This window comes from Mastomys coucha, unplaced genomic scaffold (genome assembly GCF_008632895.1).
Source record: "Mastomys coucha isolate ucsf_1 unplaced genomic scaffold, UCSF_Mcou_1 pScaffold22, whole genome shotgun sequence".
NCBI classification, from domain to species: Eukaryota; Metazoa; Chordata; class Mammalia; order Rodentia; family Muridae; genus Mastomys; species Mastomys coucha.
The window spans coordinates 166,116,102-166,129,320 of record NW_022196905.1 but is presented as its reverse complement, the minus strand read 5'-3'; the positions used below and the strand labels follow the sequence as shown (position 1 = coordinate 166,129,320).

Genomic DNA, 13,219 nt, shown 5'->3' with positions numbered 1-13,219 from the left:
TAAGTATACTATCATATCATCAGCAAATAGTGATAATTTGACTTCTTCCTTTCCAATTCGTATCCCTACACTACATCACACACACACACACACACACACACACACACACACATACACAAAAGTTTTCACCTCAAAGGGAATAAGAAACAGTTTATTTATAGTCTCTTTGAGTGACTGTGGCCCCAGGAAACCCAGAATTACCTCAGGTTTGACGATGTTCCCAGGCAGAAGCAGTTTCACAGAGTTTCGGAGCAACAGAACAAAGAAAGTAATTAAGGAAATTTTAAAAAATACATTGGTGGGTACATCAGAGATATTCGTAGCTCTGAGGGGAAGCTGGCAGTCGGCTAAGTTAGTATTTCCAAGGGGCTTTATCTGTTCATCGCAGGAGGTTGGTTCCAACACAGATAGACAAGGTAACGCTAGCTCAAGATAAGGTTACTAGGATCTAGGACTACAACAACCATTGTCTCCACATGACTGCACTTCCAGTCAGCCAGTCAGGTTCTGCACACACAGCTTCTTTCCAGGAGTTCTCATCCACCGACATAATGTCAGAATTTAATGGATTTGTGGAACATCTACTTGACATCAGAATATTTGAGGATACAAGAGACTAGAACTTATGAATATGTATACATGTAATGCAAAATAGAGTATGACAAAACAAAGCAGACATTAACAGCCAAACCCTAGGCAGAGCTCTGGAAATCCTGCAGAATAGGGGAAGGAAGAATTGTAGGAGACAGGGGACAAGGACACTGTAAAAAAAAAAAATACAGAATCAACTAACCTGGGCTCACAGAGACTGAATTGCCAACCATGGAACCTGCATGGGACTGAACTAGGCCATATGCACATATGTTACAGTTGTGTAGCTTGGTCTTCATGTGTGATTCCTGTCAGTGGGAGCAGGGGCTGTCTTGGACTCTGTTGTCAGCCCCTGGGCTGCCTTGTCCAGCCTCAATAGGAAAGGATGTTCCTGTTGTTACTGTGACTGAAATGCCAGGATTGCTGGCTAGCTACCGGAGGCCTCCCCTTGTCTAAAGAGAAAAGAAGGAGAGTCCATGGGAGGGAGATAGGGGACGGGGAAGGAGAGGATCAAGAGGAACCACACTTAGGATTTAAAATAACTAAATAATAAATTTTTAAAAATTAAAAATAAAAGAGTCCCCAAGAATACAAAACCAGTTAAGGCTTCTAAGTGACATTCTAAGTACAAAAACAAGTAAAATATAACTTTGAGGGTTTTTGTTGTTGTTGTTGTTGTTATGAGTGCATGTGATAGAAATTTGCAAGCAGAAGCAGTGAGCTAGCTTGCCTAACATCCCAAAGCATAAAACAAATACTGGAAATAGAGACCTTCAGTCTCTTGAAGCCAGCATGTCTTTTCCTATCCCTCCACATCTGCCTATAAAAACCTATCCCATGCAGCCCCTGAATCGCTTCTGCTATGGATGCCTGGCCCAGATTTTACCTTTTACTTACATTAAACTTTGCACTTAATCATGCCTCAGTTTATCTCACTAGTAAAGACCATTGATCCCACGTAAAATACCCCTTCAGACCATCTGAGCAAAGTGAACTGTTCATCTTAAAGGAGGGATCAAAAGGCATTCAAATGGTTTGACTTTGGGTAGAGGAATATGAACAGAGCCCACACATCCACTGAGTAGTCACCACATGGCAAATGTTACTGTTGTCCATTTGTGTCACAAGAAGATATTGCATCCTCCTAGCTTGTTAGGTAAGCTTAGACAAGTCCTGAGTTGAGGGATGATGTAAACTGATCAATCCAGACCACGCTGCTAAAGGGAGAGATGTGAGACATTGTGTCTTTTTTGGCAGGAAAAAGGTGATCGGAGAGCTCTGTTGTTAGCTGTGTTAGCTGTGCTTGCTCTCATGTCAGCTCATTATTGTGAGTGTGGATATTACTGTTGCTTCCAGAAAAACAAACAAAACAAACAAAAGCAACAATAACAAAACCTACTGCACCTCATTTTCAAAATGGAAACCCTATGAAGAAGGCAGACACGCCCTTCTTTCGTTAGCTATATGTTTTGGAATGTAAATCAGCCCATTAAACATACACTGTCCCTGTACATTCCTTTTGTAGCAAATAGAACTCTTCAACTAGACCTTGTATTTTATTTAGAGTTTCTGTGGTTGCTCACATTAGCATTTTTAGCTTTAAATATGCTTTTTCAGGTTTGTCACAAAGGGAAATGCGTATATGTGCATGTCCTAAGGGGAACCAGGGATTGTGAGCCTGATGACAAATGCCAAGGACATGGGGTAGGTAACCATTTTATTCTTCATGTAATGTGATCATTTCAATTCACATCAATAAACATTTTCCAGCACAGCCAGGTTCAGAATTATTTAGTGTGTAAATTCCCTTTAGAAAATTTCAGTTAAATAAGGAACATAGACTGTGCTACTTACACAGATGTGCATGATTCGTAGGCACTGTCAGACTGCTACAGGCCAGCTGAACAAATGAGCCTTGAATGATACACCAAAAGAGCCAGCGAGCGAGCGAGCAAGCAGGATGGTATCACAATGTTTGACTATTAAAGTGTAATTAATCATACAGAGCTGGTGCCCCATGCATTTCTGGGAATGTAGGTGTAATATGTACATTACTTCTCATCTGACATTTAAGAAACCTGAGTTCCAATGTACTCAGATTAGGTTTGTCTCCTGACAACCTCAGTTCATTTCCTCTAGTGTGTGGTCAATGTTATTCTTGTGGATTTACACACTAATGGCCTTTCAAATAGCATTTAACTGTTGGGAATTCTGAAAAAAACAAAACAAAACAAAACAGGCATCATTGTACATTCAAATTACTCTATTTTCCCAAAATTTAAGCAAGGAGTAAAACATAGGTTCTGAGAAGTTTTGTACCCACATGAGAGCATACATGAGAGCTTGCATTGCCTTATATTCTGGGGAGGCTACTAAATCTCTCTTAACATGCTGAATCCATGTTAATCCATGACTTGTTAACAGTCATCACTTAGTCCTTATTGTTTCTGTTCTTGTCTCTATGTGTCGTACCTGGTATTTTTGACACCCCAACCCACCCAGCTGTTGTGAAGTTGTATGCTGAGTTGCAGAAGTTTGGAAATTTTCCCAGCATGCATTTGATTAAGATGTGTTTCCCACATCTTTGTTGTAGCCTGGGCTTTTTATAGCAACTGAGTCAGAATTCACCTAGTTTAATTCATTTACTTTTCTGTGGGGCTGGATCCAGAGTCCTTCCATTGGTCATGACTCTTCTTTTTATCTTTGCAAGCATCTTTCTAGCCTTCTGTATGAGTGTTACTGTTTGCCCCTGGCCCCACAGCTTATTAGAGGTGTTTGTTTTCATCTTCCATAGAAATTTTCCCTCATCACAGCAGTTTCTCTTGTTAGTATAAATTAATAATAAATTATAATCACTGTTTTATAACTTCATAGTTGCTATACCTTTCTAGCAAATCATTTCAATTATATCAAGAATGTTATAACTTCTACTTAGAAATATGACTGGTGGAAAGATGGGGCAAGCATATTAATTGGACAAGTATCCTTTTTATTTTCACATTAAAACTGCTTAAACTAAATTTGAATAATTTACAGATCCTAACTGTGGATAATGAATAGAATATATATGTATTTCAGTTTCTATTTGGATTTGGTTTTAGATTTGCAACAATCTAGGAAGCTGTCAGTGTGAATCTGGTTTTGCTCCTCCAGAGTGTGACATGACACCTTCATCTCCAGGAGGAAGTATGGATGATGGGTTTTGGCTGCCCTATGGTTAGTATCCAGAACACAGTCTGTATGTATAGAAGCATATCCCATCTACACTGGTCACTGTGGCCACTGAAGCCTTGCCATTTAAGAAGTGTAACTTAAGGGTCAAATATTTCTATTTTGCTTGACTCTATTTAAATTTACAGGACCATGTGTAGAAGTGAGACCTTAGCAGACCTCCCTTCTCTAATTTTATCAGAACATTTCTATACCCACAGCATAGTTTTTTATGCAGTCACAAATTTCAGAAAAGACGATAAACTGCTGTAGTCTGTATTTCCCAGGGGCATTAGCTATATATGAGGATGTGCTGGCTTACAACTGAGTTGCGTGTTTAAAAAATGTGTGTGTGTCGGGGGGGGGGGAGTTGGTGGGGAGAGCTATGTTTGAGGATGCCTGAGATAGCCAGCAGAAGAAATTGGACTCCCTGGATGGAGCTGGAGTTAGAGACCTCATTTGAGTGGCTCAGTGTTGGTGTTAAGCAGCACATTCAGGGCCTAGGGAGCAGCTGATGCATAAGCACTGGGCCATCTCTTCAGTTCTGGCCTGTTTAAAGCACCCAAACCTATCCACTCAGCTCATGAATATCACATGCCACTAGACATGTTTAAATGCATTTGGTAGAATGTCCTGAGCAGCTACTGCCCATTTGATTCTGTCAGTTCTGTTTGCTACAGTCACACACCTGTGACAGCATTTAGGGCTGCTGTATGGCATCAAGTGTGTCAATGTCTCAATCTTATTAATTACTATATGTGTAAATAACAGGCTGGGAGCTTAGAGCAAAAGGAGCCACAGACTGGAAGGTTAAAGTAAGAAAAATTTTGCAAGAAAGCTGTTTAAATGTGTTCCCTCAACCCTATTGAATAGAAATTTGGGTATTCTCTTAGCAGATGATACTAGAAGAAGATTTATTTTCTTAATTTAAGGTAATATTTCATTGAAATAGTTACATTAATGGAATTTATATATGTTGCTAATGTCCTGTATTATAGCGTTAATATTCTAATCTATTGATAGTTATCTTAATCTGTGGTCTTCATTTAATTTATACCAGTTTCATTTCTAGACTTGGCAGCTCTTACTCTCACTGCTTGTATTTTTCTTCAATTCTTAGTTACTTAAGTCTAAATAGATATCCCGTTAAAAATTTCTTAGAGATGCAAGACTTTAAGTAGCAAAATACATAGGAATTTCCCATTTTTAAAAAATTGTATGTAATGTCTCTGTGTTTGTGGGGGTGTGAGCATGTGTGCGTGCACTTGTCTGTGTCTGTGGGGGGTGCATGTGTGCGTGCACTTGTCTGTGTCTGTGGGGGGGTGCATGTGTGCGTGCACTTGTCTGTGTTTGTGGGGGTGTGTGCATGTGTGCGTGCACTTGTCTGTGTCTGTGGGGGGGTGTGCATGTGTGTGTGCACTTGACTGTGAACATGCATTTAAAGACAGACTGGAGCAGGACCTTGGGGTCATCCTTTTTTGTTCTCCACTTTATTTTTTGAGATAGGGATGCTCACTGAACCTGGAGCTCTCCATTTTGGCTAGGCTGACTGGCAGGGATGTACCTGTCTTTATGTACCAGTTCTGAGTTTTGTTTGTTTTGCCTAAACGAGATTGTTCTTTTACTTTTAGATGCATTTTATTTATTCTTTGATAGTTTCATACAAGTATGCAATGTTTTTGCTCAAGTTCACCTACAGTTTTCATCTTTTGTTCTTACTGGACACAGCTCAGCAGCAAATCCTTCTCCAACCTTTATGCCCCTTTTTTCTCCCTCCCTCCCTCCCTCCCTCCCTCCTTCCCTCTCTTTCTTTCTTTTTCTCTCTCTCTTTCTCTCTTTCTCTTTCTCTCTCTCCTTCACTCTCTCTTCCTTCCCCTCTCTCTCTCTTTCTTTCTTTCTTTCTTTCTTTCTTTCTTTCTTTCTTTCTTTCTTTCTTTCTTTCTCTTATAAACAACTGAATACAGGTAGCACTGACTGCTGGAATATTGACTGATCTCATACAGGTGTTGCCCTGGTAACCTTGGTTACAGTGCATTTATGTGAGTGTCACCCTCATGCCATGCCCAGAAGCCAGCATTTCACAGCACACCTTACCATCCTCTGGCTCTTACCTTCTTTCCGACTGTTTTCTCTGGGGTTTGGAGCATGAGCTTGCTATAAATGTCCCATTTAAGGCTGGGAGCCCCTCAGCTCCTTAGTCCCAGCCCTTTGATTTCACTGGGCACCCTTGTGTTTTCGGTTTTCTTCTCCTGTTGAGTAGTTTCCCTGTGAGTTTATCTGAAGCTCTCTCATCAGAATCCATCAGTGTGGAATTAGTAGTATGATTTTTTTTACACCTGGATTTTTCATGTTCCATTCTGAGCCTGTGTTGAGACTTAGGCCTCTGGATTTAGGCCACTGATTGGAATTTTTAAAATTACCCGTATTCTTGGAGTTGCAATTTCTGCACTGTTCATGTGTGGCTAGGTTTTAGTAAGGGTGAAGCATTGTTCCTTTCTCTGGACATGAGCTCTATAACCAAACCTTCAGGATTCCAGGAGAGACTTTTAATACAAGTCAGAGTAGAAATTAAGTACAGTAGTAACCACCGTGGGTGGATGTGCCTACTAATAAAGAGACAGTAAAAGTCATTTAACTATAAACAATCTTCTATCCATCTCCACTAACTTTGGGTGAATAAAGATACAAAGATACTGTAGTACATCCTATGGTCTGATTTACTAAGGGTAGGATATAGAAGAAACAAGCTAAGACTATGGGTTCTTCTTTAAGCAAAGAAAGAACAGAGGAAGGAAATTGAATAAGGAGGAGTGAGTTATTATTAGAGTAAATGGAGTTTTAGTATTATTAAAGCTACAGAAAAATATGATTAAGAAGTAAATGAAGAGCAGGTGGAAAAAGAGGATTGTGAGTCATGAAGAAGAGAGAATGGGTCTGGGTTGTAGTGTAGATAAGTTGAGCAGATGGATGTAGCTGAATGCCCCAAAACAGAACAATTATAAAACAGCAGAGTCATTTTAAAACTAAAAACAGTTCAATGCAAGGGTGAAGATTTTTAAAACCTCAAAGTGTAATAAAAGGCAACATCCTTTTTCTTGCTAAGAGATGTGATTTTACCTCTCTGGCTTAAGAGATCAAATAGTTCCATACAAAAGAGTGTTTGAATTCATGTGCCGTTCGTATAAGTTAATTCAAAATTAACTAACAGTATATAAAAGCTGAAACTGAGACATCATAGTGGGCAAAACAAAATAACTCAAGTCACTGCTCTGCTTCAGTCCTGGTTTTTGAAAAGCTGAATGGTACTTTCACATTTTCAGATAAAAGCGCATCTTTGATTGTCAAGCGACATAGCACTCAATACAAAAAAGGACTTCTGATCAGCTTCTACGTCTTCCTGCCTTTCCTCATTGCGACAGCCTTCATGGTTGTTAAGCGGAATATCCCAAAGGCATTCAAGCACAAAGAGGGAACATTACGCAAAAGGTAAGTAAATGTACTAATAGTAAAAATGCACCTCAGGAAGTATTTGAACATGGTTAAGTAATATAAATATGGCTTTGGGGAGGGATGGTTGATTGGACAACCTGCTAGAACTACTGGGTGGAAGGTTTTCATGACATACCAAAGTTTATTTCCATTTTTTTCTGACCAGCGTCCTGTAGTGAGAATTCTGGAAGTTTTATTTTTTTAAAAAAGCACAGAAACATTATAAGAATACATTTTCATTTTAATCCCAGGTATAGGGATTTGGAGCCTGCTTCAGACTGTCAGCAGTGGCTGACCATGATTTGCCTAGTGTCCCAGTAGAGGTGTGGTTTTTGCCAGCTGCAGGTAGTTTCTGTGATTGTGTGACTTTTGAAATTCTGAGACTGTCTTAGAGGGTATAGCAATACTAGAGGCCCAAGAGGCATGGGTGGTGGCCGTTCAGAAGGATTGATTGCAGCGCGTTAGTCGTTGTACTCAAAGAAGAAACAGAAGGAAAGAAATTAGATTTAGGGATCTCTCTCTCCCTCCCTCCCTCCCTCCTCTCCTCCTTTCTCTCTTATCTAGTGATAGGGAAGTTAAACTGGGTGTGTGGGGTGGGGATAAGGGATGGGAAAAAGAAGAACCCACAAAGTAGCAAAGACCAGCTATACAGCAACCTTCACGTCCTGATGTGACAAGGACAATTGGAGCACCTCAGTGTTCCTCAGGACCTTTCCAGTGAAAATCCTATGTGAAGTGTCTCATTTAGAACATATTGCTGATTTCCTAAGCAACCTGAGCATCCTTATGTTGCAAGTCATGTTTATGCCTGGGGTGGGGGGTGGTCAATAGAGACAAGTTTGGGAGCAGATTTGTGAATAGAATACGTAGAAGGCAAGAAAAGAGTACAGAACAAGGCTGGGAGCCCTTTCTATAATGCACGTGCTATTAATATCGTTTGTATTTTTCTGTACTGCAGTTAAGGTGTTGAACAGTTGTTGTTTCAGCCCCAACACTGGCACAAGCTGTGCTTGGTGGGGACTCAGGGAGAGTGGAATTATGAAGCAAGGGTAAACAGGGATTCTGTAGTCCCATCCTGTAAGAACACAGTGACGACGGATTTCCAATGCCATCTCCAGTTCTCAGAAGAGGCAACAGTTATCAAGGGGGCAGTGGCAACTAGTTAAATCCAGGGCAATGCTCCTGATGCTTTGTGTAGACATCTATAAAATAATGAGAGTATTCAGAGTCATCAGATTAAACAACAGCTGGCATAAATATTACTGTACTGTTTGGACATTTGGGGAAAGTCTGGATAGTTAGCAGAAATTTGGACTTTTACGAGAATTGTCATACTAAGGAATCACGCTCTTAAAAAAAAATTACAAAACCAAGTCAAATCAGTAGATAGAAGTGGTTTCTGGCCAGCAGGAGGACACGTTGAAACAGAGCTGAGGCATACAAGTGTGGCCCTCAACACTCCATGAAGGGCAATTGCTGTGGACTTCCTTGACCAGCATATTGGCCAATCTTTCCTTCTGTTTTCAAATTCTAACAGATCACCAAGTGCCACCATGGTCACAGCCTTTTAGGTCAAATTCTCCAGGGGGAGCAGCAAATAAGTATGCAAAAATCACTTAAAAGTTACTCGCCCTCTGCTCAGACTAACGATGTCTAGTTAGATGTTCAAACCAGCCGTTGCCATGTGTCCCAGGAGGACCTTGAACATTGTAATGCATGCCTAGTGTGTTATAAGTAATCAAGAGGATCTGTTGTCCCACTAATGTTGGTGAATATAGTTGAAGTATCTTGTTAGAAGCATCATTAATGAAGGTAATATAAGTAATTATTTATACTTGCTTGATGGAAACAAAACTAGAGAGGGGTTAAGAACTTGATGAATATATAAATGTGTATAAATATTAACAACTGCCTTGATAGATATCTTAATATCATCTTAATTTATAGGTAGACAAGGTAGAGGAGAAAAATGGCTGGACTGTTAATTTTGAAATCCAAAAACATAAATAAATAAAACTCAGAAAGGCACTGTCTGTCTTTGAAAGTTAGATAGGATTCGGAAAGGCCAAATACTGGAATACTTGATCACTGGCTATCACTGCAAAGAAGATATTGATACATAACAATTGATCATTTAGCATAAATCTGATTTTTGACATTTTTGTGATTTTTCTTTTTTTTTTTCAACTTTTTATTGGTTCTTTGTGAATTTCCCATCATGCACTCTGATTCCACTCATCTTCCTCCTCATGAACCTGCCCTCCACCCTTACAACCTGGTCCCAACAGAAAAAAAAATCTCATTTGGAAGCTTAGTATGTGACAGTTTGTCCAACAGTCTCCCCTTTTCTCCACAGACTTCTTTGCTTACAAATGTTCATTGCAATGACTCATTGGTATGGTATGAGGCCTCTGGCTTCTGCTACTCTATCAGTACTGGAGCCTCCCTGGGACTCCTCTCAGATAGCCTGTTGCCCTGTGTCATGGAGATGCTGTGGTTTGGGAACTGTAGGGCTGGCCACTTCATGCACTCCAGCAGTTCATTGATGGGGTAGATGTTGGGGTGGGCCAATTCAAAACCTTGTCTCTGGGCCTGAGAGGTATCCAAGCTGATCAGCCTGCCAGCTCTCCTGTGTACATGCCACCAACCTCATGCTTGCCCGAGCTGGCTCATTTACACCTATGCCCTCGGGGCCAGCTCTACGGTGCTTGCCCAGGCGAGGTACAGGGCCCACTCTGTCAAGTGTTGCAGCCAGTAAGGGGCTGGGCCAGTTCTGGAATTCTCATGACCCTGGGGCCAGCTCTCCCCCCTACCTGCCTTAGGTGGCAAGGGAGAAGGGCGCCTCTCCCTAGTCCACGCTATCACACGAAAGGTGAGTGGCAGGGCCAGCTCTGCCATATTCATATAGCCTTGAGGCCAATTCACCTGCAACTCCCACAATGTGTTGGAGGGGGGCGCTCTCTCTTGACTACTGCATCTGGCTAGGAGTGTGGTCAGTGCTGCTGCTGTCACACCCCAGGGTCAGCTCTCCCATAATTCCCAGGTAAGTGATGGGGGTTAGTTCTGCACAGCTCTCAGACTTCAACATGTTCTTGGGCAGCAGCCCAGACCAGGGACATCTGCCTGGCCTTTGGTGGTAACAGACCCCCTGCTGCTTCAGGTCCGTGAACTCAGACGTGGTCCCCAGTGGTAGCACAGACCAGAACCTCACGATCGTCCCAGGTAGCATCACCAGCTCCTCACATCAGGCTGTTCCTCACTACCCGTAAGTCTCTAGTTCTGCCTCTTCATTGTGCCCACACCCTTCTGTTCCTCTTTCTCTTCCATTTCTCTACTACTTACTTGCTCCACTTAGTGGCGCCTGGGGGTCTCTGAGTGTCTGGGGTCCTCTCAGGAGTCATCTCAGGAGTGCTATGCCCCGCTTGTGCATTATGGCTCCACTCAGAGGTCATTTGGGGGAATGTCTGACCCCATGATCCTAGGTCTACATAGTGCCAGCCTGGTGGCCATCTCAGGCTCGTTCCTTACCTGCAAGCTGCCTGAATGACCTCATGTGAGGATCATCTGTCTAAAGCTCACTCCCTGCCCAGGGCCCACAGTGGCCCCTGGTGAGGCTCTTCGAGTCTACGGCTCACTTCCCACCCTGGGAGCCTGAGGGGCACTGAACTGGTGGTTGTCTAAGGGCTCTCTTTGTTGGTGGTGGTGGTTTGTTTGTTTTTGTTTTGATTTTTGTTTTTGTTTGTTTGTTTCTCCCCCCACCCAGGGAATGTCAGGGAATCAATCATTCAGATGTTCATAGGCTACACTGAGCATAGATGTAGCCCCTCTCTTCTCTGCCACCTACTGACAAACATACGACAGAGCAGACACACTTGCAATGCCTCTAGGGGGCCTGGTGATTTTTCTTCGTGACAAATTAATCCTGAAAAGAATCTTTTCTCTTTTGTACAGATCAATGCTAGAAGACAGTAACGACAGCAAGCAGTCATAGAGTCAAAGGTGACTGAAAACACCAAATTGCTGATAAAATGTTGGAACTGTACTCTACGAACAACACCTCGAATGAGTCCATAACTGCTTTTGCATTTCCTCATGCGGTCCTAATTGCTAGCTTCATACGCTACGGTGCAGCCAACAGAAAGCACTTGCTATTGATTTTGTTTTGTATTAGTTTGGGAATCCTTATGTCACTTGCTAGTAATCAGACTCTTAGACAAAACCTCTTGAAAGGAATTTTCAATATTTTCTTAAACGAGCACACCTCTTCCTTTAAGGAGCCAGTTTGCAAGTGTGCAGGAGGCTGTCCTACGCACTCCTCCTTACTGAGGCTCTAAAGGAATTTCTTTCCTTGTCTTAGAATGGAGGGAAGTGCATATAGGAAGTCGTAAAAATGCCTCGTGCTTACAGAGTGTCAGTAAATTGTGTAGTTTTACTTAAAGCATGCCTCTCCCGTCCAAACTCTGAGAACCAACTTGACACATATGCCTCACAACATGCCTGAAAATGAAGGGTGGAATTTATGGTGATGGAGGACCAGGAAAGATGGTAAGGACGCAACTTCTTTCAAAACAGAAAGACAATTCTTTATCATAAGACAAGATAAAAGAGGTATACAAAATTTCTACTCATTTGTGTAAAATTAAAGGTATTTTATATGCTACACCTGAACACATGGAGAAATTGAAAAGGTCAACAAAGCATTGCCTCGGGTATCCATCCAATTATGCATCTGGCATTCTCTTACGACTCACTCTGCTTGCTGAGTCAGCAGATAGCTGAGACCATGAAGGCCGAAGGGTTCTCACTTCAAACTGTAAACATCTCTGCACCAATCCCATCACCCTTATCTTGACATCCCCAGATTGCATCAGAGGCACTGATAGAATGCATGACTGCCTACTGCCCATGTGTGTTCCATGAGCATCCAGCCAGCAGAATTATCTGTGTGCACATTTTAAGGGGCGGGGGGAGAGGGTTAGGTTTCCAACACATGGATACCCCAAATGACAAAGTAAGTCAGATTGCTTGGTTACTGGCAGTTTAGCTGACAGAATTGGAAAACATGCTACAGGTAGGACTACTAAGACCAGAGAAGAAAATCTCAGTGGCACCTTGGAGGACACCTCTCTCTCATACTGAATAAAAGGCAAGACTATCTTAGAATCCAAACTTCTGCTGCAGATGCCCAGAGCTTGTTCTCTTGTTTGATTTCAGCTTGGGAACACAGTGCTGTGGTAAGGGCAGAAGTGTAGGTGCTACCTTAGCATTCCAGACCGGGGTGGTTAAGAAAAACTTATGGAGAAATGTTGAAGGTGAATGCATTTCCTTAAGAAAAACTGGTAAATGATGTTTATTGACATACTTCAGGAAGACAGCAAGGCTATTTCATAACTCTTGCATAGCTCAAAAGTATAGGGTATGCCCAAATACGTGAAGCACTAGGCTTGGTTCCCAGTACCAACACACCACCACCACCACCACCACCACCACCACCACCAGTCACTTCCACCAGTCACCATCACCACTACCACCAGCAAAAACTGAAAAACATATCACAAATGATAAAGTGCCACATATGCTAAGATCCATTTTGGTATCTGAGTGGTCATCTGGGTAGGTGTTGGTGGGTAGGGTGGTGGGGTGGTGGGGTGGTGGGGTAGTAGTAGTTTATTTTTATATTAAAATAGAATTATATCATTACCCCCTGCCTTTTTTTCCTCTCAAAACCCTCCCATATATTCCTCCTTGCTCTCTTTCAAACACTTAGCCTGCCTCTTTCTTCACTAGTCGCTCTATCGTGCTCAGTCTGCACATTGTTACTTGTGTGTATGCTTCCAGGGCTGGTCGCTGAGTGTGGGACAACCACTTAATGTGATCTTTCCTGGGGAAGATTGTTCATCCTACTCTCAGCATTCCTTAGTTACGTGTG

The 13,219-nt window shown here is 42.0% G+C and overlaps 1 protein-coding gene and 1 non-coding gene across 5 annotated transcripts in view; one reads left to right on the top strand and one right to left on the bottom strand.

The window, feature by feature from the left end:
- Window positions 1-13,219, top strand: part of LOC116069037 (A disintegrin and metallopeptidase domain 3-like) — a 53,439-nt gene that overhangs the window by 38,967 nt on the left and 1,253 nt on the right. For 3 of the 4 annotated variants that reach the window (XM_031339322.1, XM_031339320.1, XM_031339324.1), the window contains exons 17-21: window positions 2,209-2,295; window positions 3,693-3,807; window positions 7,122-7,287; window positions 10,451-10,555; window positions 11,242-11,289. In XM_031339322.1, the coding sequence (XP_031195182.1) occupies window positions 2,209-2,295; window positions 3,693-3,807; window positions 7,122-7,287; window positions 10,451-10,555; window positions 11,242-11,281 (513 nt within the window). In that variant the 3' untranslated portion in view covers window positions 11,282-11,289. The remainder of the gene's footprint in view (window positions 1-2,208; window positions 2,296-3,692; window positions 3,808-7,121; window positions 7,288-10,450; window positions 10,556-11,241; window positions 11,290-13,219) is intronic. The other variant, XM_031339323.1, reaches the window with a different exon arrangement.
- On the bottom strand, window positions 11,056-11,184 carry LOC116071822. The gene has a single exon (XR_004111184.1). It is a non-coding gene; the product is annotated as a small nucleolar RNA SNORA17 (small nucleolar RNA).